General features: G+C 39.8%; 1 protein-coding gene across 4 annotated transcripts in view; it reads left to right on the plus strand.

Annotated features, from left to right (window-relative positions):
• Positions 1-24,278, plus strand: part of kiaa1549la (KIAA1549-like a) — a 106,520-nt gene that overhangs the window by 59,273 nt on the left and 22,969 nt on the right. For 2 of the 4 annotated variants that reach the window (XM_054775925.1, XM_054775928.1), the window contains 7 exons: positions 1,389-1,448; positions 4,806-4,966; positions 5,635-5,806; positions 7,313-7,473; positions 10,347-10,382; positions 15,874-16,067; positions 21,870-22,012. In XM_054775925.1, coding sequence (XP_054631900.1) covers positions 1,389-1,448; positions 4,806-4,966; positions 5,635-5,806; positions 7,313-7,473; positions 10,347-10,382; positions 15,874-16,067; positions 21,870-22,012 — 927 coding nt within the window. The remainder of the gene's footprint in view (positions 1-1,388; positions 1,449-4,805; positions 4,967-5,634; positions 5,807-7,312; positions 7,474-10,346; positions 10,383-15,873; positions 16,068-21,869; positions 22,013-24,278) is intronic. The other 2 variants (XM_054775926.1, XM_054775927.1) reach the window with 2 other exon arrangements.

Genomic DNA, 24,278 nt, shown 5'->3' on the forward strand with positions numbered 1-24,278 from the left:
TCGTCAAAAAGCATAATGACAATGACTTGCACAGAACAGCCTTTGCTCGACTTTTAGAGCTTCCATTGTATTGGATTAGTTTTAGTCGAACAGCTTTCCTGTTAAATGCTCTTCTCAAGCAGATATGGACGAGGCACAAAATTACACATCATGATTGTGCTTGATGTGCACGGTGTCAAGCAAGGTGTCAGCAGGCAGAATATTGTTTGACTGAAAAGGGTTCCAGGGAGAGGCTGACAAACTGAAGTAAGGCCAACTTGGAAATGTTTGGATGGAAAGGATCCAGAGACAAATGGTGCTGGCAGGTAAACCGGCAGAGGCAGAGACCGGCCCAATGACGGGTTAGATGGGGTGTACAGTATGTGAACAGGGAATTTCACACTAAGAGGCAAGAGGCTTAACAATGCAACCTTGATTAGTTTAATTATCTGCGCTTCCAGCAAGAAATAATTATTCAAGGCCGATTAGCTCATTCCTAAACTGAGTCTGGCCAATTAAAGAACAATTTGAGTTGGTTGCATGCAGTATATTGTCTGAATTTGAGAGCTGTTCAGCTATATAACAGATATTGAACTCAATTTAAATCTTATCAACAAATTCACATTTTTGCTGTTATTTTATTGGACCACAAAGGCTTCTAACTAACCTGAATATGTATGTGATCAATGATTATACACATATTGCCTTTACAACTGCAGTAACTACTTGCCAGAAACCTTGCTTGGTTGAGTTGCAGTTCATTTAGTACATGCCTGTGTGTGTGTGTGTGTGTGTGTGGGTGTGTGTGTGTGTGTGTGTGTGTGTGTAAAATTAACCTAATTTTTTAAAAGACAGCAGGTTCATGACATTGGTTCAAAGACTTCAGAATCCAAATATTAAAAGATACAGGATTTTTTTTTTTTTTCCCCAACAAAACAATATTAGAAGACCATCGCTGGCTAGCATGTGGTACCAACAGTGGTTGAAAAGAACAGACTGTCCAAAAAACTGCATAAAATTGGCATAAATTGGCGTTCGGCCCGAATAAGATGACACAGGTGTCTGGTATTCATGTAGACTTCCGTAGCACATGCACACACAGAGAAGCAGTCCCAGAGAGGTGATCAACAGTTTTTAGTCATGGGGTTGATGATAGGCTATATGACAGCGTATGTTAAAAGTTAAACTTTTGCTGTTTTAATTAGCAGACAACAATGTAACTGGTGCGCATGGAATATTCACATATACTGTGTAGATGTGAAGAGCTTCAAAATATTTAAATATTTGGATAACGCCTTGTCTTGTATTCCACACAATGAAACTAAAGTGTTATTTTTATGTTATTTGGTGTTTTAAACTACAACATGAACTAAACCCTCATTAATGTGTTTTTTTTCTTCTCATTCCAGCCCTTGAATACCACAATCTCAACACGTCCACTGCGACCAGGGACTACTGGGTTATAACAGGTAAGCTGCTGTATTATGGTACTGTATATGCATGACATGGATTATCTACTCTCTTTTCCCCTGTTGCACAATCATTTATGACGTTTAAGTATTGTTTGTCTGTACAGTCAAACCTGTCTTAGCGGCCACCTGTATAGAACAGCCACCTGCCTATAGCAGCCACTGAAAAATCCCCCCCAGCAAATTTACATGTTATAGACCCTGTGTATAGCAGTCACCTGTCTAACGCAGCCAGCGGCCACCCATTTTGTCTCCCTTGGTCAATATCTGCCTGCATATAGAGGCCAAATTACCAACTCAAGTAGAAGCTTCATGCACGAAAAAGTTTTGTTTTTCAATCAATAAAGCCGTTGTGTGTAGACTTTAATTACTGAGTCCTAGCTCAGTCACAATCATTCACAAGATCCACACAAACTGTCAGTTGTTCCACATAAAAAAGCCGTCTTCTTTTGAGCTTGCTATTTCCTGGTCAAACATGTAACTTTAAGAGCATTTGCACCAAAACATTACCGCAAATTAGGCTGAGAACAGGACGTGCTCCCAGCGACGCTACAATAAAAAAAAAAAAACATACGCTAGCATGCATGCGGCAGCGGGAGCAAAACTGAGTTTGGTTGTACTTAATTGAAGTATTTTAGGATGTACTCACGTTATTTTTCATCAATCCTCATCCACAAATCCATCAAAGTCCTCATCTTCTGTATTCGACACAAACAAAGCCGTCTTCTTTTCCGTTCGCTACTAGTCTGTTAACTTGTCAGTGTTATTCAGCTCCGAAGCAAAGAAGGAAACTTCTCCTGTTTCTTCTGCCAACTTTATTTATTGAACGCGGCCACCAGACAGCAGCTTAGAACACACACACACATCTCTCAGCATCGTCTCTCCTTCCTGCTTGCCCACAAGGCAAAGGTTAAACAAGCCCCACTACATAGCTGTCCAGCCAATGCCTGTAAGAAATGACTCCGTTTATTTCCTGGTGTGCACTGGTCAATACTGTAATGCCGCTCGTTGTGGGGAAGAAGAGACTCACGTCGCCGATGCACTTTAATGGCTTTATTAACAGCGAAGAACACTGCAGGACTTTACATCCACGCCAACATAAACACACTTCCCAACTCTCTCGAAACTCACAGCTAGCACTGAGCCTAGCTCTCCTGCTCGGGACGCCCACCGTCACTTCCCGTCACTTCCTGATGAAATAAGCTGTAATGACAACTCTGCCGTATAAAAAGTAAAATATTAAAAACAAGCGTAAGACATTACTAGCACAGCTTTGTTTTGTGGGTCGTGGATATATTCTATCAGTTATTATTAAGCCTGTAGCTTCCTTTTAGTAAGTAAAAACCTTGGCTATGATTGCACTACATTGTCATGTAGACCTACAAAGTACACTTGGAAGAACAAGAGGTGAATAAATGTATTGCAACTGATGTGAAACTGATGAGGGGTAGGATTAAATAAGCTTTGCTTCTTCCTACTCCTTTTTGGACATGCAAAATTGTGAATTGTACTATGTGATGTGCTACTGTTTGACTCATGCATGTTCAGGATGAATTAAAACCATGAACCATGAACCATGATAATAACAAGCCTAGTAGTGCTGTACAACTTTTATCCGCAGTCCGCAGTGCCCTCTACTGGTCAACATTATTATTATTATTTTTTTCCCTTTTTTTTCTTTTTTTTCCTCTACTGGTCAACATTCAAACTGGACGCCAACCTGTCTATAGAGGCCACCTGTCTATAGCGGCCACTTTTGCAGACTCCCTTTAGTGGCAGCTATAGACAAGTTTGACTGTATTTTCTTGTTAACATTCTGTCATCTTACACCAAATCTCTAAAAAATGTAGACTGTTTCAATTCAACAGGGGATTGAATAATTATTTACCCCTCTGTATATGCTGGTACAGTATAGTGAACCTTTCTGAGGGGTGGCCAGTCAGCACCAGCAGATGTTATTGGTGAGATGTTTAGGGCTCTATGATTTCTGTGTTAAGGCAATCGCAGAATTGGCCAATAAAAACAGAATCTACTGTTAAACACTGAATCTTGCGGAAATTGAAATAATGTGAATGAAATGCCGTCATCATGAGAAGAAACAATATTTGTGTGGGGAAGTATTTCCCCAGCGGACCGCTCAATCCTGGCGGGATATCATCACAAACAATAGCCCACCACTTCCCGAAGTAATCATGTCAAAAAGGTGACAAAACTTTTAAACTCCCCTCAAGGGCGCACGAATAGAAGCTAGCTGAGTTAGCTTAATTTAACAGAGCATGCTAGTGCGGATGTGTGTGTGTGAGTCTGGCTGGATGAGTGTGTTTACACCGTTGTGTGTTGTTCGTCACATCCTGTCTTAAGGGTGGCATAAAAAATATCTTAATCCACAAGCATGGGTATTACAGATTGTTGAGGACTTTGTAGCAATGTGTGCAGAGGCTCTCATCCCATCAGACAAGTTAGCCAAGCTACATCCGTTTCTGAAATATTGGGCAAAATTGCCCCATGATGCATCAATAAATGTAAGGATTTTTGCATTTAAATAACGGACATTTTATTCACTAACCCAAAAAGCACACACTCTATGGTGCTTAAATAAGTAATAAAAGGGAAAAAAAATCATTCTAAAAAGTTAAAATGGAAAAAGTGGAGTTTTGAAAAAAATAACACGGAATTGGTAAAAATAAAACAGATGTCATAGGGTGCTCGATATCATCTGGCTTAAGCACAAGCCCAACACAATCTCTGGCCATTTCAGCACGCAATGCTGAAACAATCAAAGTCAAATCTGCTCATCATAACCAAACAAGAAAGTATAAAAAAGTGATTTGTCCTAACAACCCTCCACAACTCATCCAAGGGCTCCCTTACATGCTGGCTCGTACTTCTCTTTAGCTGCACTGCTTGTGTGAAAAAGCTATTGATGTATAATTCACAGGTTTGGCAGAGAGAGAGAGAGAAATCGCTTCACATCACATTGTGGTCAAGTGTGAATGATGCTGAAATGTCTGTCTTTCTGTACACTCTTCTGGCTTTCTCGTTAGCTGTAGTAGGAGATGTACTCGGTAGCAAAATTGAAGCATCTGCGGTTAATTTGTTTGCTCACTGATGGATGCTTTGCGTGTGTGCGTGTGTGTTTGTGTACAGAGTACCAACAGAAATTGTGTGATCAGTGTGCCACTGCATGAGCTGAACTGTCTTGTCCAGTTTTTGTCCCCCCATTCTCCCTTCTGTTGATTCTCTTCCTCACTACCTCAATTTACTGTACTCTCCACTTGGCTTGCACTATCATTCCCACACCTTCTGTTCACACTTTTCTCCAATCCATCCTATGTCTTCTCATGCTTTTGCACACAGTGATCCAGGATGTGGACAGGTCTTCCCTGGAGGCCAACTACCAAAGTTTTGCCAATTTGATGGAGCAGCGGTTAGCTGAACTCTTCCATGTGGCTGGCAGGCAGGGCTCTCAAACTTTACGGTCCAGGCGCGCAACTACAGTGGGGGCCTACACCGTACAGGTGGGTGGGATGTATATTTTTCATAGGAAGCCTATATTAATATTGCATACCTGGATTCACTAATTAGATTGTTTCTATATTGTACTATTTCTCAACTTTGACAATGTTCAAATCCAGGCAACACTTCTATTTAGCTATGCATCTGCACGTCTATCTGCACTCTTCACTTTGAATTATTATTACTATCCATCCATCCATCCATCCATTTTCTATGCCGCTAATCCTGATTAGGGTCGCGAGGGTACAGTATGCTGTAGCCAATCCCAGCTGACTTCGGGCGAGAGTCGGGGTACAATTATTACTAATGGAATGATTTTATGGAATTTTATGTAAAGTTTTAGAATGCTTTTATCAAGTAATTTCAGTGTACGAATTGTGCGCTATAAACAATGTTGCTTTGCCTTGTTAGCGAACAGCAAGTTGTGCAAAAATTACTGAAGCAATGAACGGTTGTTCATGTGCATTCACAGAAGCTCAAAGTTCAGCCGTGAAGGTTATGGTGAATTTTCATATATTTTTTCATATATTTTAAATTTATTGTGGCTTTAACTATCCAGTGAGTCATGCATTCCAAATGCTTATAGCATGACATATAGCATTTTAGCACTTCAATCACAATAAGTCTTCACAAAGCTTTTCACTAAAGGCCTCTCCTTGTCCTTTGTCAGATGGTGAGCATGCGTCGGCTGCCTGGTCCCAAGAACCCAGCGGAGATGACATATTATGCACAGTTGAATGGAGCACCCATCACTGGAACCACTGCCGCCAAGACACTGAGCAGTTTGGACTCCCAGACCATGGCACTGACTCTGGGATACTTTGTACAAGTGCAGGCTGAACGTAAGCTTGTTTCCACCAATTTTATTCACTTGGTCTGATTTTATAAATGATGTACTAATAAGAAACTGGACATATTTTAGGGGTAAAATTAAAATGTTTAATCTGATTAATCAGAGGCCTCTTGTGTATTGATTTAGATTAATCGCAGGCAATTTTCATTAATCACCCTCCACTTTCAAGATGGAGCCCTACGCTACACATATACTGTACGCTACCTTAGTTTTGCCCTTATCAAACACAGCAACAGTAGCGAGAAGATGCAGTGTTTGTCACAAATTATACATGAATAAAACATGAACATATACAGATGGAGAGGAGGAGAGATTAGTTCAGTTCATCCTGGGACCTCCCTCAGTCTAGGCGTTTAGCAGCATAACTAAAGCCCAGGACACACAAAGATAATTGGACCGATTTTGAGCCCAATTTCTTCTTTCCAACCAAAAGTCTTCATATCTGTTATTGTCATTGTCAGAAAAGGGAAGCAAAGCATACAAAGAGCCGAATATTGTCTGGTAGTGCAAAGCTAAAAGTGAGCTGGACTTCAGAAATCATCGTACCAAGTGTTGCTTTAATGTGTCCTACAAGCCTTAGCATAATAGCGTGGGCAGTTTCTTTTTAGTTCAACAATATTCAGAATTAACAGATGTTTTTTTTAATTAGTCAGTTTTTGAATCCAAGTAAAAAAGTTTGAAGGTAAATAAAATAAAAAGTGCTTTATTAAATAATAAATATGATAGAAACAAAGAAAAAGGTTTGAGTGTTAGCATTTTACATGTCCACAAAATCATTAATAATAGTTTTGGGTCTAGATCTATTGAAGGTCTTTATTGGGTTGATGGAAAGTTTGTACACTAAATTTTTTGGACCTGTGTCAATTTTCTTGCCTTTTCCACCCTGTCCTAATTAGCGAAGGCCTCCAGTCGCCACACAGAGACAGGGAGGGGTAGAATATGTTGGAGGATGAGAGATATGTACAAGTAAAATTGTGCCTTCGTGGTGCAAACGCCACCCTGCAATACCTGGTTTCACTACCCATTACTCTGGACTTGCCCTGAGGAAGACATTGAATTTTCTGGGACATTCAAATATCTTCATTAATTCTGAAGTAGTGCTGAAGGAGGTGAACACTAAAATGCATCCAAACCACCATCCATCTATATTTTGCAGCTTATGCAGTTCAGTGAGAAGGGGAAGCTGCCTTTTTACTTGGAGGCTAACTATGGGTGGTGCCGTACACCTTGGGCTGATTGCCTGTCAGTCGCATTGTTGACACATGTAGATGTAACCATTCACATCTTTTTTGGACTGCGGGAGAAAATAGAGTACCCAGAGACAATCCATGCAAGCATAGTAAAAAAGATAGCTAGTTCAAGTTAAAATGGGCTTGTCTCCCTGAAATCACCATCGGAAAGGCTGATTCCGAATGGTTGTTACCTGGTTCTTCCTTTTCTGGTTTGACATGAATCTAATTGTAAATGCTAACAAAGGGTCCTTATTTGTGTGCAGCTGTGGTGAAAATACAACAGAACAACCTGTGGATCATGGCTGTTCTCACACCTCTATTCTTGTTGATGGTGGTAATTGGAATGGTGGTCTTCATCCTTTGTAAGAGGAACCGGGTCATCTTCAAAGCTGGTGCCTTCAGAACCTTCAAGAGCCGCACCAAAGTAAGGCAGCGATTTTAATGACATTGACCCTTCAACTTTATGTTTAATCTGCGATTTCCGAAAATCTCCCCTTTTCGCTTTCCAATGACGCAATGACACTGGTGGTGTTCGGTCACACACAGGCTCTTTTAACCTCACCGTCACCCAATCCATAAACAGTTTTGATTGGATTACGTAACCAGGATGTGTGACACTTACACTCAGAACTGATCGTGTTAAGTTGTCCCTTCAGGACAAGAAAATTGAATCCCATCTGTGTGGGTCTGGCTCATTTATTTTCTCGCTGTCCAATAGCCCTTGGTCATTGCTAATCATGCATGCTGCAAAGACTAATGGGCGGAGAGGAGACAACCAAGGATGACTGCACTGGAAGGGATCCTTTAGGTTATATGTGCTCTTTAAAATTATATCATTCACAGACACTCATTTGAGGTTAAACTGTTTTTTTAAAGAGCATGTGTTTTGTAGATTGTACTGACTAGTTTGACTTGCCTATATTGTTTTTCTGGCCACAGTACAGTACAGTGACCCTGTATATTCATCCATCCATCCATTTTCTATAATGCTTTTCCTCATTAAGGTCGTGGGTGAGCTGGAGCCTACCCCAGCTGACTTCAGACGAGAGGTCAGCCAGTCAATTGCTGTGCAAATGTGGAAAAACAACGATTTACACTTACATTCACATCTACGGACAATTTAGAGTCTCCAGTTAACTTAACATGCATGCTATTGGATGTGGGAGGAAGCAGGAGTACCCAAAGAAAACCCACGCAGGCACCAGTGGTAATTTGGACTAGGTTCTCGGTTCTCCCAACTGTGTGGTAGACATGCTAATCACTATGCCATGGTGCTGCGTAAACTAATGTAATGAAAAGCATCCAAATGTAGAGTTTTTCTTCGTATCCAAAAAACAAAGAAGTAACTCATTTAATTAAAAAAAAAATCACAACTTTGACGTAGATTCATGATATGTTCTTTGGGAAGTGCCGACCCCCTGTGCCGACATCAAAGTAATTAGAATTTAGAACTGTGGAAAAACCTAAATAAGTCATATTTTGGGCCACCACAAGCTGTGAAACTCTTGTAATAGTAACAGTTAAGTGACAACATTTCTCATGTATTCTGGCATTTTCTTTCTGGCACACTGAGAGGTAAGGGTGTCACGTGATCTTGTGTCACGAGATCTCGCAAGATTAAAACGTGATTGACAGGTCATCCAGAAGTCAGATTGGCACCGCTACTGTGAATGATAATACAGGTGATATGGAAGTGGCAGTGTGAGGAGGCAGGATTGGAACTGCGCAATAACTGCTTTACACACACTATAAACCTTGCAATTCAATCTACCTCCGTGTTCCTAGTGCTTTTTCTTACTGGAGTTCAACGGCTCTGGCAATTTAGTAATTCTACATTTAATCAAACTTCATTAAGGTTTGTCAGATTGAAACATGATTGCTGCATATGACTTCTATCAAAATGTGAAAAAATCATTACTTCCTGGTACAGAACTCCAAGCATCATGGGAACTGTAGTTCTTGTAATGTAAACAAACAACTACTTTGGAATTTCTAACGAGCATTTCTTGAAATGCCAGCATTTCAGCTATATTAAAGAGAAGCATTTCTTTTGCGATGTAGCACTTTCTGTGAACGTACACCATTTTGCAAGTTCGTTGTGTTGCCTTTTATGTTGCTAGCACTTTAAAATAAATTTGCCATACTGGCTCATTCGTGTTCATGGGCTCATTATGTGTGGCGTCACATTGGTGCCAAAATTTGCACACGTAAAAACCATAATCAGCACATAAAGACCACTCTCCTTGCGCTCGAGGTGAAAGAAAGGAGGGGATTCAGAGTGCTAAAGTGTCTAGCAACTCCGAGCATGTAGAATGAGGGCATTTTATGAAGTTATTTATACACGCCGTGAGCGAGGAGTGTCTTTATACGTGCTGATTATGGTTTTTACACATGCAGATTTTGGCACTAATGTCACGCCATAGGTCTTAATTGTCTCGTCATTGCCAGGCTGCTTGATCACTTGTTCTGCATGGTGTACATTAGCTTTAAAATCACTTACATGCAGCCCGGGGGTCACGGTGAACGTTTTTATCATTACTCGTGCGTGCGCGTAGTAACTTTATGTTCTGTTGTTAAATAAGGTTGAAAACATGAGATAATGTTTTAAATAATTTCTTATGACAAAAACTACAAAAGTGCAGCACAGTGATCATCTCTTTCATTCATCATTTGTATGCATTTAGAATTATTTTATGCATGTAAAACTATAAAAATGTGTTTTGTGTTTTTTTTTTGAGAGTCAACCGCTGGTGACATCATAGACGGGCTATGTTGCTGACTTCCTGTTCCGGTTGCCATTTTGTTAGCAACCTTGTTAGAAGCTAAGGACGTTTTGTGATAGAATACATTAAGGACACAGTTGGACTCATGCAGTGTAATAATAACACGAGAAGACGCGCACTGTATTTTATGCTAAGAGGAAAATGTATGTAAGCTGAGGCAAAATTTTGGTGTCAATTTTTTACGTTAACTGAAAAGCACGCTAACCGGGGCGGATGCTAACGAAGGTTCCACTGTATTTTCAGAAAATATATCACTGTATTGTAAAAACTCGAGATACCACCCACCATGTATGTCACCAAGTTCATGAATTTGAAGACACCAAAATCATCAAGACATGCACGAATAGCCGACAACCCAAGATGCCCACCCAAACCCTTCCTTCATGCCTTTCATCAAACCACTTGTGCTAACTAAAAATCACAGTCAACTCATTTTCTTTCTTTTCAGTTTTATTCTCGTCTAAATTTTATTAACCCCTTCCTGACATTTTGCCTTTGACTCTTTCCTGTTCAGACCTCGTATCGGCGGGAGGGCAGTTACCACCACCAGGTACTGTCTAAGACATATGGGTTTAGTGGAAGACTGTATGGCTGATGGAGTGACTTTCTGAGTGAATGCTTCCATCATTGGATTAGTGCATTGCTACTATATGTGCTGCTTTTGTGAAATCATGTGCAGTGGCGGCTGTTTTACCAACATAATGTGATCCATTCTCCTCACTGGCCATGACAGATCACTAGAACGTGTGAGAGATGTGGAGGGGTCATGAGGATACGTGAAAGTGAAAGTAATAGGCGTGTAAAATTCCTAGCCTGTTCCTTAAGATTTAAAGTTATTGGGTTAGAGTCAACTGGCTGGGTTAAACACGGCATCTGTAAAAGCAGCCTAATGGGTTTAATTCTGACTGCCAGCAGCCTTTTTTTTTTTTTTACTGAGGCTCATAACTATGAACAAGGGAAAAGCTTAACACCTGTAGTCTAAATGTTTTTTGTCTTATCCATAAAAAGTGACAAAAATTTGTTTCAGTTGCTCAGATTGACTCATTCACATTTATCTTTACTTTCAATTCAGTTTGATTTTCTCTTTCGTTTGGCTAAAGCAACAAATTATCGACTTTCCCTGCACACGATCTTATTTTCCGAGGAGGTTTTATATGTTAAAATATATTAAATTTCCCCAAGTGAAACGGTGGTTGCAGAAGGTAACATACCTAGAGAAATGTGGTTTCCAATCAAGAGGTCCTCCTATTGTTTGTCCTTGTCATACTGAAGTGTGCCAGCAAATTTATGGGTTATTTTATCCATGTTTGAAAGTGGGATGGAAGGGTAAAGTACACCCAAGAGAACATGTCCCTGACAATCTTTACTTTTGCACAGTGTTGCCAGATGGGAAATGACTAATTATCATACCAGAAGCTTAAAATGATTGTATTTAGAGGAAACTTATCGTACATACCCGATTTGATGTTGCTCTGGACCATCTGCTGCGGTAAAACATTTCCATAGACTGTATATGCTACAACTTTACCTTTGAATAAATTTAAAGCACTATTGAACAAAAAAAAACTGCCAATGGTAGAACAACATCCCCACCTGTGTGGTGTGCAGGATGAGCCGCTGCACTGAACAACAGCGAACATCGGTCGTATTAACGATCTTCTTACTCGTCATGTATCAAGGTGTTGTATAATAAATATTTTTACGCTTAATCTGTTAATACATTATGAATATACCTCAGTCAATTCACTGCTGGCAATGTTGCTGCATGTTTTTTTCTGTCGTGCCTGCCTCCTCGTCCTCCCGCTCCTTCTTTTTGCGTGCCTGCCCCTGCTCATTGTCCATTGTTGTTTAGGTTTTGTGTTTCCGTGCTATGTCGTGCGTCACTCGTGCTGCATTGTTTGGCTGTAAAGAGGCACGTGAGACAACGCATGTCAGGCACAGTGCAGGATGTAGCCTCTTTGTGTTTGCTCATAGCCATGCATTGATCCTACATCGTGGAATTATTGTTCATACATCAGACAGTGGGTGAAATTATTGCACAAATACAATAATTATCGTATGTCTTGCAATGCTGCTTTTGCAACGCTACACTTTTACAGTTACAGTGATTACAAATTCAGATGATTTTGGACGAGTAAAAACAGTTTTACAGTAAGAAAGTAAAATCATCATCATGCAGCCTGTATTGCCACTATTATTATTTTATCTTTGCATAAAAATGTGAGTTGCCGTTTTGGAGTGTATATATGTTTAGCGATGTAACGTCGATATATTAGACCACCACCACAGTGTAAGATTTATTTCACAGTTGTCCTAAACTAACAGCATTGATAATTATTAATTTGTTTTTTTCATATTTCTGTAATGGTTAATACACCAGTACATAGAAGCTCCTCAAATTACATTTTGAATGCAAAAATATTATCATTGTTACCAATGAATTTAGATCACACAACAATTGCATCTAAATCAATTATATCAACAAAATAAAACTACAGTGACAGCTCTATACTGCTTATTCAGTTCAGGCTCATAGGAACCTGCGGCCTATTCAAGCTGATTGGTGGGGTATACCCTGGCTGATCATCAGTCAGTCACTGGGTGGACTCATACAGTCAGACGGCCATTCTGGGATCGCTAATGCCTGGATTTGTTTTTTAAGGATGGCATAATGACGATTCGGACCACTTTAACACTGTGACTCTTGGGCAGCAGGGGTATTCATCTAAATGGTCTGTACTCCATATATGGATCCGTTAAAGGTGTAAGAGTTCTAAATTCCCATGTGTGCACCAAAGGGTATGCAATGCATTTGTTAGTACATGAAGGGCTTAAGTTATTTAGGATTTTGTTGTTTGGTGCAGCCTCTTGTCACGGGGTGCACGTCAGGCCACATTCTGTGCATGCAGCATGATCGTGCGCTTTGGCTATAAGCTTTGCTGGTGCTAAACATAGATTTTTATGACTGCTGCACCTAATCAAGCTGCTATCTAAGGTACAATTGCACAGGTAGAGAAGTGTCTGTTTGATAGTGCAGGTAAGGAATGCAAGGACATTTAGTGTTAGTGGTCGCTCGCTCAGCCACTTAACCTTTTAGAATTGCTCAGACCGTATTTTCTCTCTGTTCAAGAGATGCACAAATACAAGGAGGTGAGCTTAGATGCACAGTGACAAAAACAGACACACAACAACAACTGTCAGATGTCTTTTTCAAGGTTATAACCATTCACTACGCGTGACAACGCTTACACAATCAATGCATGATGATGCATCCACAAATGCCAATGATCAGTGCTTAATGGGTTCTCAGTGATACAGCATGTCCTCCCAGCACGCCATACCGTGTCTAATGTTTTCCTTCTATTTCTATATATGCAGTGGGGCCTATAAGGTTGACCTTCAATTCGGCCTCATTTAACATTTTCCCAATAGCTTATACAGTCGTCTCTCACCACTTTGCGGGTCAAATTTCACAGCTTCACTCCATCACGGTTTCAAAAATTTATGAATGAATAAATCTAAAATTCTTGGTTGCATATTATCTATTATTAGTCAAAACCTATGCATATTTAATCAAATGTTATATATTTTTGCCTAAATTAAGCATTTTCAAGCATAAAAATGGCTAAATGAACTAATACACAAATATAAGGCATTCAGAAGACACATTCAATGATGCTTGAAAATGCATTATTCCACACTGGTGATTAGGTGTCAGTGATGTTACTGTAATGTTCGGTGAGGTTGTAAACAGGCAAAAATAAACAACGAAAATATTTCATTTAGAAATAAGGAATCCTACTTTGCGGAAATAAACTTACCTTGGTTCCGTCTGAAACCAGTTAATTGAAAACATAAACGAGGGATTACTGTAATAGGAAATATAAATATAGACGAACATAGACGAGTGAAAAATGTACTGTGCGAGATACAGTAACTGCTTATGCTTGCTAAATAAAGACTTAAAGCACCTCTTTTACAGCACACATTTTGTTCTTCTTTTATTCTTCTCGTTGAGCTATTGTCCCTAGCTATATCGCATTGACCAGCTGGGACAGTTGCTGCTTTGCTTTGTCTCATTCAGTTCCATTTCCAATTCTATGGTCATCACTACATTTCCCTCTTTACCTTTCTGTGGAAGCCATAACAAAGCAAAACATATTCGTGCAGTCAATCAATTAGATGCTTGCTGAGCTGAAGTCTTATGAGATACCATACTTGACATGGGTGATGGCTCTGGGTTATTGTATTTTTGTACAGCAGGAATGATTTATGGAGTGCGTTCTATAACCGTATAACTTCCTGTTTCCCTCATCCCTTCCTTGCCTACTGCCCCTTATTTACGTCACACACACACACACACACATAAAGTTTAAGTCCCTCACAACCTGTAAACAGCAGTGGGTGTCAGCCAAAGTTTTGTTTGCACTCTCCATGTATTTTTCAAACAAATAAAGACACAACTGCCATTAGTCATCACTTAAGCTGCTGGAGTGCAAACATACTCAACCCCTGTCTGTGTATTCATGCCATCGTGAGTACCGCTCTCATCATTGTGTGCATGTGTCAACATGAGCATGTATCAATTTCCCTGACACTCAGCCATGTGTTTTTAGGCTTGCTTATGGCACAGTGGTGTGTATTACGGATGCATTATTAACAATGCTGTCAGCCTGATGCCCGCTCTGCTTAACCTCACATGCACTCAGGATTTAGTATGCATCATCAAATACTTTAGGCAGCCCATTTTAGAGACGCTCAAAATAGAAAGGAGGCACAAATCTGGGCTTCGTCTTCTTTGTTGTGCAACATAAAAATGATCTGACGCTCCCTTTCTTCTCCTACACCTCTGTACTGCAAGAACAGAGAAATGTAGGAGTGCAAAGAATGTCTGTATTTATGACAAGGTTTGGGGAAATGCTTTTTCTCCTCTTTGTTCTTTTTATGCCCATACGCTTACCTGACTTCCAATGCACTGCATTATGTGTTTACCCTTATTTAATTATGTCTGATATGTAGTTTGACAGTTTGCAATTAGTGGTCAACTCAATTAGTTTGACAAAGAACAACATTTTTATATGAGAAGTCAACATTTATTTTTGAGATTTTTGTTATTGTACTGTAGGTTCCAGTGTTATTTTTGCGAGATGTTCCATGCACTGTCACGAGGAAATACCACATAAACCCATGGATACTTGTGTGATTAAAGTTATACATGGTTCAGTACATCTTCCATTTGAAGTAAGCATAATCTGCCATTCCAAGCGGCTGATTTTCACCACAAATCTTGTGTCTGCTCAGTGACATTTATCCTTGCTTGTCTTTCCATCGTGGCTAAAGGAGTTTCTGAGCTAGAGAGCACTCCCAAGGGATGAACTGGAGTGCTCTTTGCTCATGTTTTTCGAAGAAAACCACTCAAGAACTACACTGGAATATGTGAATGTAGGAACTGATAAGCAGAACTGGAGCGGGCTATCTTCACACACCCATTGTTTACCTGCTGGAGCATGCATCTCCATAATGTGCTTCATACAATGTTTCTTTCTTGCTTGTAAATGATAAACAAAGTGTGGTCATTAGATATTATATCAACCTTCACAATATGTCCAGTATATCCATCTCCATCCCTGAATACTCTTGTTATATTTGTGTTATATTTTCTTAAATGGCTTTGTTGTGCAATTACGAAGCATGGTCAACCAACCCGTTACAAAGGTTAAAAACGGCGAAGGGTTTCCATATGCTGCAGTGTTCGGCGTTTCAGTATTTCAACACTCTTTCTTTATATTTGCATGAAAACAAATGGTACATAACATTTATACAGTATGCGCTTGTGCTTTGATGCCTGATGATTACATCTGTCAATGCACTCGCCATGTCATTTTAATGTGTCATCTGCCTGTGCTTTGCAATTAGGAAGGAAAACAATGGAAACTTGTTTACTGTTGTTTTTTAATTTGCTTTCTGACCCGGAGAAGCCAAAAAAGAAGTAGTTGTGTATTAGCCTTAAAACGAGTTTTGAGTGTTTTTGTCTGTGCCAGCCTGTCCAGGGTTTTGACTACGCCAAGAAGCACATGGGTCGAACTGGTGATGAGGCCATCTCTTTAAATAAGGAGACATTGGTTTTGGGCCTGCCTGTGCGAGATGCCCCGCTCTCAATGTCATTGGATAAGAAGGTCTACCAGGATGGGACTGCCAACAAGAGGCCACCATCTGCGGACATACACAAAGGAGGGTGAGATAACAACTGAACTGTCCTCTGATACACATACTGTTCTCAGCCGGGCGTGCTGTGCTGGAACGGCTGCTCTTGTCACTGATCAACACAATGACAAAATCCAGAGTCTTTCAGCACAAGCAGACGTCAGTGTTTGTGTAAAGCAAGACAGAAGCCTCCAGTAAGCAGAGAAGATTCTAACAGATTGATGTGATCTAAAGATAAGTCCTGTGTTAACAAGAAGCTGTCTGCAGACACTTTGACAGCAAAACACAGGCATTTACTGGATTTAGAGGATGTAAACTATTAGGTTTTCAGATCTGGTTACTGTAGTAATGTGTGTGCACATGTTTGCGTGTGTGTGTGTGTGTGTGTGTGTGTGTGTGTGTACATGCAAAGTCCACTCTGTTTTACTGTTTGGCTTAACACCCTGGAGGGGTGGGGGCAATGTTTGGGGATGTTAATAATTTCGCCCCCCATTTTTAAATGCTACAGTATTTAGAACCTGATATTTGCCTGGCTTAAGAGCATGACGCCCTTTTGAGCACCTGTATGTCCATAGAACCCATGAAACATGGGTTGTGCGTACGTTATCTGTGCGTTTGTTTAATGATAGCAACAAACATAGCACACCCTATAGTGGAAAGTGTATATCCCCTCTAGGGAATTAATGTACACTCTAAATTGTCCATTTGTGTGAATGTGAGTGTGAATGGTTGTTTGCCAATATGTGTTTCCTACCTGTATCCCTGTATCCTGTATCTGTATCCCTGCCTCTCGCTCTAGATACGCTACAGGTCGCCAATAACTCACCCATGACCCATGACTCTGTAATCAGAGCAAAAACGGCCCGATTATCAGTATCTGTCAGTTTAAGTATTAGGGTTAGTGCATGAAAGCCTAGCGTAATAATATATTTATTTTGTTTATGTATTTATTTTAACCAAAATATTATGACATCCCCCAATGTAAGAGCTGAAGACTTGAAGTTATGTAAAAACACACTAACAGAAAAACACTACACGGCAAACTTTTCTCTTTTTCCCATAAAATCATTGGCTCTTCTCATTGCACCTTTTAATATTTAATACATGTTATTTTAGGAGTACAGTTCTCACACTAGGCCAGTCGTCATGCTACAAAAAGCATGGTTAGGGTGCGCACACGGCACATTTCCCCTCCTCTGTTGGATTGGAAGAGGTGGGTCAGAGCACATGCACATGCACTCCTCATGGAAGCTACTCAAGTTATTAAAGACAGCTGCCACCTTATGCAAATAATCAGAATGTATGAGTATGCCCTTAGATCATCTGTCTGCCTTTAGCACAATTCAAAAATATATTCATTAATAAATCACACTGTTTTGTGGTTGAAAACGGCCTATTAGTGAAAAAAATGTGCATATTTAGGCAAATTATACATTTTTTTTGCTTAAACTAAGCATTTTCAAGCATAAATGAACTGGCTAAATTAACTAAAATACAAAAAGCATGAAGAAAATGCATTCAAATTGTGATATGTAGTATTCTACACTGGTCACCAGGTTTCAGTAATGTTACTGCAATGTTCGGTGTAACATACAAACACCAGACTTGATTGCCAGGCTTCTATTGTAGATTTGAATTATCTCACAGCAGGCACAATAATAATAATTAGGGAGACTCCAATCAGGGTTTATGCTGCCGAGTCAGATACCAATCATCCATGCGTGAGATCGGACATTACCGATACGGATTACAAGGATTAACTGTAAATTTCTCAATTTATTTATGATGAAGGCTTTTGGCCAGGGGCGCGATATAGGGGGGAAATGTTAGGACAATTCTCAAAAATAGGTAATTCTTAAAAAATAAAAAGGGAGTGCCCCCAACTAGAGCTGCAACAATTAATCGATTAATCGATGGTTAATTGATTACCCAATTAACTATTTTGGTAATTGTTTAATTTTTTTTTTTATTGAAATATGTACTGTAAATATTCTCTGATTACAGCCTTTGAAATGTGTTTTTTTTATAATTTCTTTCGTCATCCATGAAAGCAGACCTATTATCTTTGTGTTTGCCAAAACAAGATGTGAAATGGTGACCGACTCACTGAAAAAGAATGGTGATAGAAATTCATAGTGGCTATATTTGAATGCTAATTTTAAAATTGGACAATGACAATATTTATAAATGCTTATTTTTTATTCCTGGTGTTTTATCTGTCTGCACTGTAGTGTAGTAGTTTTATGCATGGGTAACGTGCAATTTTAATATACAGCGCTTCAAATAATATAAATCAAATTAGTCAATTTTCAAATGTAACTATGTCCAAATGTGCAAAACATTCCCTTAGCCATAATCTTTATGATTTATAATAGAATACATTTTGGATAATTACAGAAAACTGGAACAGAATCCAAAAAGCTGACTTAAAAAATGTCTTATCCTAAGACATTTCCATCCACTCGCCCACACTCGCTAGTGCTCTTTACTTTCGGAAGGCACAAATGAGATGCATTTTGCCTCCTTACAGAAATGCAAATTGAGGAACGTGCACACAAATCAGGCTCATATTTACACACCACTAAACGAAAATGCATTGAGGTGGGATTAGTTGTGCTTTGCCCCTTGAGGACAATAAACACATGTTTATTTATAACCCTGACTTTAGCCATGCCAGAGGGAGAGGAACAATGATGACCGTATAAAAGACTGGCATAATCAGCTTTACCAAACCATAGAGGGCTGACATTTTCCACCATTTGTATATGGAGGTAATTACAAAGTAGGGCAGTATCTGTTGCATAAAGTGCTGCAGTATAAGATGATACTCCAGCATCAGACTATTAGTCATGGACTTCTTGTGTATTTTTTTTAATACACTGACTCGGAACAAGCTTTGTTTGCCAAATTAAAGGGTGACCATCAAGCAGATATGATTTCCACAAGAAAACAGTAGTACCATTATAGCCAAAAGTTTTGGTTTTGGTGTTTCATTAATTCTGCTGCCACAGTGGGTTTTTTTTACATTTAAAAATTGTACGTGTCTGTTATGTACTGAAAAAACAAGCATTTTTATGGGGATTACAAAAATGAAGCAAAGTCAGTGAAGCACAAAATGGCACACCCAACATTTTGGGCCATGATTGTACATGTGCAGTTAGTGAACCTTGCTGTTCTGTCTAGTTGCAGGATATGTGGGCCGAGTGGTAAATGGAGTAACGATTAGACAGTTTGAAAAAGGTTTAAAGATTTGGGAGCAGGCAGGCATTCGAGCATTAGGGCATTATTTGATGGAAATAATAACATTGATCACAAGAGAGTTGTGGTTGACATAAGATGAGTGAACACAAGCGTATTTTCAAAAAGACTTTATTGTCATCCTTGTCTACATTTGCTTGAGAAAATAATAAAATTAGTCACTGAGGTCCTGGTGATCAGCCGAAATAACCAATTAAGTAGAATCCACATTATTTGATGTGCGTCTGTGTAGGCTCTCAGTCGTACAGGAGTTGTCCATCGAGGAAAAGGTTTCTTGAGACGTCATCTGTACTTCTGTGAAGAAGGTGTCGGACGTTTCGCTCCTTATCCGAAGAGCTTCGTCAGCGAACTAATAAGTGCTGGTAGCCTAGGCCTTAAATACAGTAAGAGTGGGCGGAATTGGTGTGCCAACACCCTCCTCCTATTGGTTCCTTACACTAAGCCTGGGCGGAGTAGTGGTATAATCCTTTCCTGCTATTAGCACCTCCGACAAAAGGGAAGTGTCGCTCCCTGCGTTGGGTATGAACGACTCTGATACTGGCTCGTTAGCATCTATTGTTCTGGCTCGGCCCTGGCTTCACCTCATTTGCAAGACTAAGAGCTGTATTTAAGGCCTAGGCTACCAGCACTTATTAGTTCTCTGACGAAGCTCTTTGGATGAGGAGCGAAACGTCCGACACCTTCTTCACAGAAGTACAGATGACGTCTCAAGAAACCTTTTCCTCGATTATTTGATGTGTTCAAATTGTTATTTGAATTTTCCAATATATTGCTTGTGTGATATTTTTTCAAAGAAACTCAAGTTCTTTCAGCAAAGTACTCAAACTGAACTGCTTCTACTTGCGTTTATTTTAGAATCTGATATAATAATTTATAATGAAAATAGTCAAATGCTAATCAATCCGTTTACTGTCTCTACTCCATTTGATAAGACTTCTGTCCGTGTCCCGGTTTATATGTGACGGGTGTAAGCCCATCTTTGGCAAAACTGCTTGTGGCTGAACGCTCCCGTTGTGTTTGCCTGCTTGACTTGTTTTGTCTTGTAATAACAAGGAAGATGCAGGCAGCTAGCGCCAAACCAGTAGCATGCTGAGTGGAGAGGTAATATTTGCATGTTGCACAGTTTCTTCAATAGGATTTATAGAGTAATAGAACAAAACAATAATGTTTTGTACATTGCAGCCCTGTCCCCTGTCTGGCAATGTAATACATAAGGGACGCCTACATATGGCGCTGTAAACAGACACACTGACAGAAACACTTGACACACCCATACTAGACTTATGACGAAATGAAAATACTTCCCCGAGTCACTTTGGAGTATAAGGCAAAAAATTATGTATCCAACTACCAGCTGGCGCTACCAGCTGCTTCAGTGTTGCTTAACCCAAATGCATCCATGTGCAAAAACAACACAATTTAGGATTGAATAGCCTGGATGTGCAATCCCGACTTTTCGAGTCAGATCATGGCAAATACGTACAATTACGTTTTATTTCTTGAAATGTTTTTTTGAATGAGGTTAACACAATAGTTTGTCTTTCTTGAGAGCCACACGAGCAATCATTTCAACCATTGATTGTCTACTTGTCACAAGGGCAAAACAGAGAGACACCGATAATCGTTTTGAAAGTGGAGGGTATTTACCACTGCATTTTCCATCTGATTTAACCCGCAATCAAAAATTTTATGAGAAAAAGAAATAATAAACTTCAACAACATTGTCCTGACAAATGTAAACAGCACAAGCATTGCATTTTTGTTTCTCTGGCAGTTTGCCTTTGACCACGTGACTTGAGATGTGACTTGACTGAATTGAATGCAACACTGGGCCCAGTGTGTGTGTGTGTGTGTGTGTGTGGGTGTGTGTGTGTGTGTGTGTATTTTCCTGGATGTTAGCCTTGCTTGTGGCACTTATGTCTGAACTAGGGAATCGGTGCACGTCAAACCACCTGTAGATGGACCTGTCACATTGTGTACCTACTGTGGCTTACATGCCTCAAAGCAGTGTGCGTATGTGTGTGTGTGTTTGAATATGTTGCTGTCCATGCATGTGTGTGTGTGTGTGTGTAATCATGTATGTACAGTATGTGTGTATGGGGGTTGTGTGTGGTTGGGGGCCTGTACACAGTTCAAATGCTTGGTGCCTCTGAGGCAGAAACAAAAACAAATAGAAAAGGTCTATTTTTGTCTGAATACCAAGTGTTTTTAAAAAAAAAAAAGTAATTTACTACATTCTATGAAACAATAAAGACTGTCTAATACTTTAACTTCTCTTTATGAAAGCTCATAAATATAAGTCACATCCATGAAGAGTTTGTAAATGTCAGTTCACGCCTGACAGCCAAACCAAATTAGCCTTTGAATCTGGAATAACTAAAAGGACATTATTATGACTTCATCTGGCAATGCACAACGTTTTACATGTTTAAGAAATTGGGATTATTTATTGGATGTGCTGACATTATTTTCTTTGAGTTTGAGTTTGAGTTGAGTGTTCGTGTCCATGCTGAGACTCAAACATTCCCCCTGTCCCTGTCTTCCGCACCTCTCTCTGTTCCCATGGCTACTACAGGCGGTTGCCAAGCGAGGATGGTTCAATGTCAAGTAACAGCTCCGGGAAACTCAATGCCAGCAAGAGCTCCTCGGCCCGGAAGACAGCCACTGGCGGCAGCTGCAAAAACGGTAAGGAGGATTTGCACAAGAGAAACACCAATGGTGAGAGGGGGTGGGGATGACCACGGAGCTAAAATACTACAGCTAAAACTCAGAATATAAAGTTGGGAAGTACAGGAGAGGACAGAGGGAGTGAGAGAGAGACAGATGGTGAGGAAGTCTTCATCTCCTCATATTTCTTCCCGCGACAGTAGGTTGCTAATTATATAGTAATCACTAAGTACACTGGCCCATCATGCACACACATTTGTTACACTTGTGTTGCCAACATTCTCATTTGGTGACATCTCGCCTGAAGGATAATTCCTGCAAACTAATGAAGTGCGCATGACCTAAAAGATTGAAGACAATCATGCACGCAGTGAGTCAGCATGCTGCTGCATCATGCAACCTAGTGGTGACACACACTGTGCACTCTTGAGGTCACACAAATAAAATTATTACTTTTATGATTATTATTATTACTTTTATTTATTATTATTACTAATTATTACTACCATTATTACTTGCTCTTAGAGTGACCCGTGTTTCATTTGCTTTCATCACAGAGCATTATTGGAAGAACATTTTAGAGCATTATCGCAGCAGGTTACTTGAGAAAAAAAAGGAGGATGCATTAGGTGTTTGAACCCTCTGGAGGAAAAAAAGCAATTTAGATTCAAGAAAAAATGAACATAACACAGTTTTGTACATGAGATTGGTGAGATTTTTTTTGCAGGGCAACTGCATGTGGAAAATGTCTTGATTGAACATCACAGATTTAGTTTCGTTTGAACTTCATTGTTGAAGTAAGTGGTATCAACATGGTGAGATCCAAAGAGCTCTCTGAGGCCTTCAGAAAAGAAGATTGTTGATGCATTGTCTGGGAAAAGAATGGGAAAGAATAAAATCAGCACTTCTACAGAAAATAATTTACAAGTGGAGATCAATTAAAACACATGTGTCAAACTCGTGCCCTGGAGGGCCGAGACGCTGCAGGTTTTCTCTCCAAGCAGTTTCTTCAGCAGGTGATTTAATTGATGAGCTCCTTCCCTCAAACTGAAGGTGTTGATCATTAAAATCACCTGCTTTAGTGACTGGCTGGAAAGAAAACCTGCAGTGTCTCGGCCCTCCACGGCACGAGTTCGACACCCCTGAATTAAAACATCTGCCAACATGCCTGGGGGTCTCATTTATACATTCTTACTAAAGGTGTGTGTACGCACTATCGCTGAAAATTACTTAAACTTACAAAAGCGTGCATCTGCAAACTTTCTTCTATAAATCATACTCACTCCAATCACAAATTAATCTGTTGATCAATGGTAAAGTGTGTTATACAGTGTATACAGTGTTATATTCGAGATGGAGATTGATAAACTAGATTTTGTTTGGCAGTGGCAGCATGTTGCCGCTGTGAGAGGAGACAGAAGCTGTAATCCGAGGTGGGAAGGAACAAGGGTAACTAAATAAAAGGATTTTCATTTCACCGCCAAAGGATTTTGTGTCACATTTGCGAGCGAGCATTATGAGTAAATAATTGTCGGTGAAAGTGGATATTGCTGCAAAATATTGCCTTCTAATGTGGTTGCAAAGTAAACATGATGCAGGTGTATAGATTATTACTGCCATGCAACAAGCAGGCTTCACTTCACTTGATACAATTCTATTATTTGTTTGAAGTTTGACATTCACAGGAGACATGAGAGAATATGTCTCATAGAGGTCATTTAAGACAACGGGAAGAAATGGCAGCTGTTGGAGCATGGGGTGTCCTAACTTATTCCTCAGTAGGATTTTCATTTTTGTTTATATCTTTCATTAAATCAGTTGTGATTTCATCACATCACCTTTATCTGAATATATCATTTGAAAGAAGATAAATTATTGATGTTTCTGTTTCTTATTCATTAAATACCTAAATATCTAATGGGATGTCCTATTTTTCCACATGACTGCAGAAGTACTATACATCAATGAATAACATACTTTAATGAGCCCTCAAATGCTGTTCCATTAAAATGACAATACATATAACTAATACTATATATACATGTTCTATGCCGCTCATCCTCACTAGGGTCGCGGGTATGCTGGAGCCTATCCCAGCTGACTTCGAGCGAGAGGCGGGGTACACCTTGGACCGGTTGCCAGTCAATCGCAGGGCACATATAGACAACCATTCGCACTCACATTCATACCTATGGACAATTTAGAGTCACCAATTAACCTAACATGCATGTTTTTGGAATGTGGGAGGAAACCGAAGTACCCGGAGAAAACCCACGCACGCACGGGGAGAACATGCAAACTCCACACAGAGTTGCCC

The sequence above is a fragment of the Dunckerocampus dactyliophorus genome, chromosome 5, assembly GCF_027744805.1.
Source record: "Dunckerocampus dactyliophorus isolate RoL2022-P2 chromosome 5, RoL_Ddac_1.1, whole genome shotgun sequence".
Taxonomy (NCBI): domain Eukaryota; kingdom Metazoa; phylum Chordata; class Actinopteri; order Syngnathiformes; family Syngnathidae; genus Dunckerocampus; species Dunckerocampus dactyliophorus.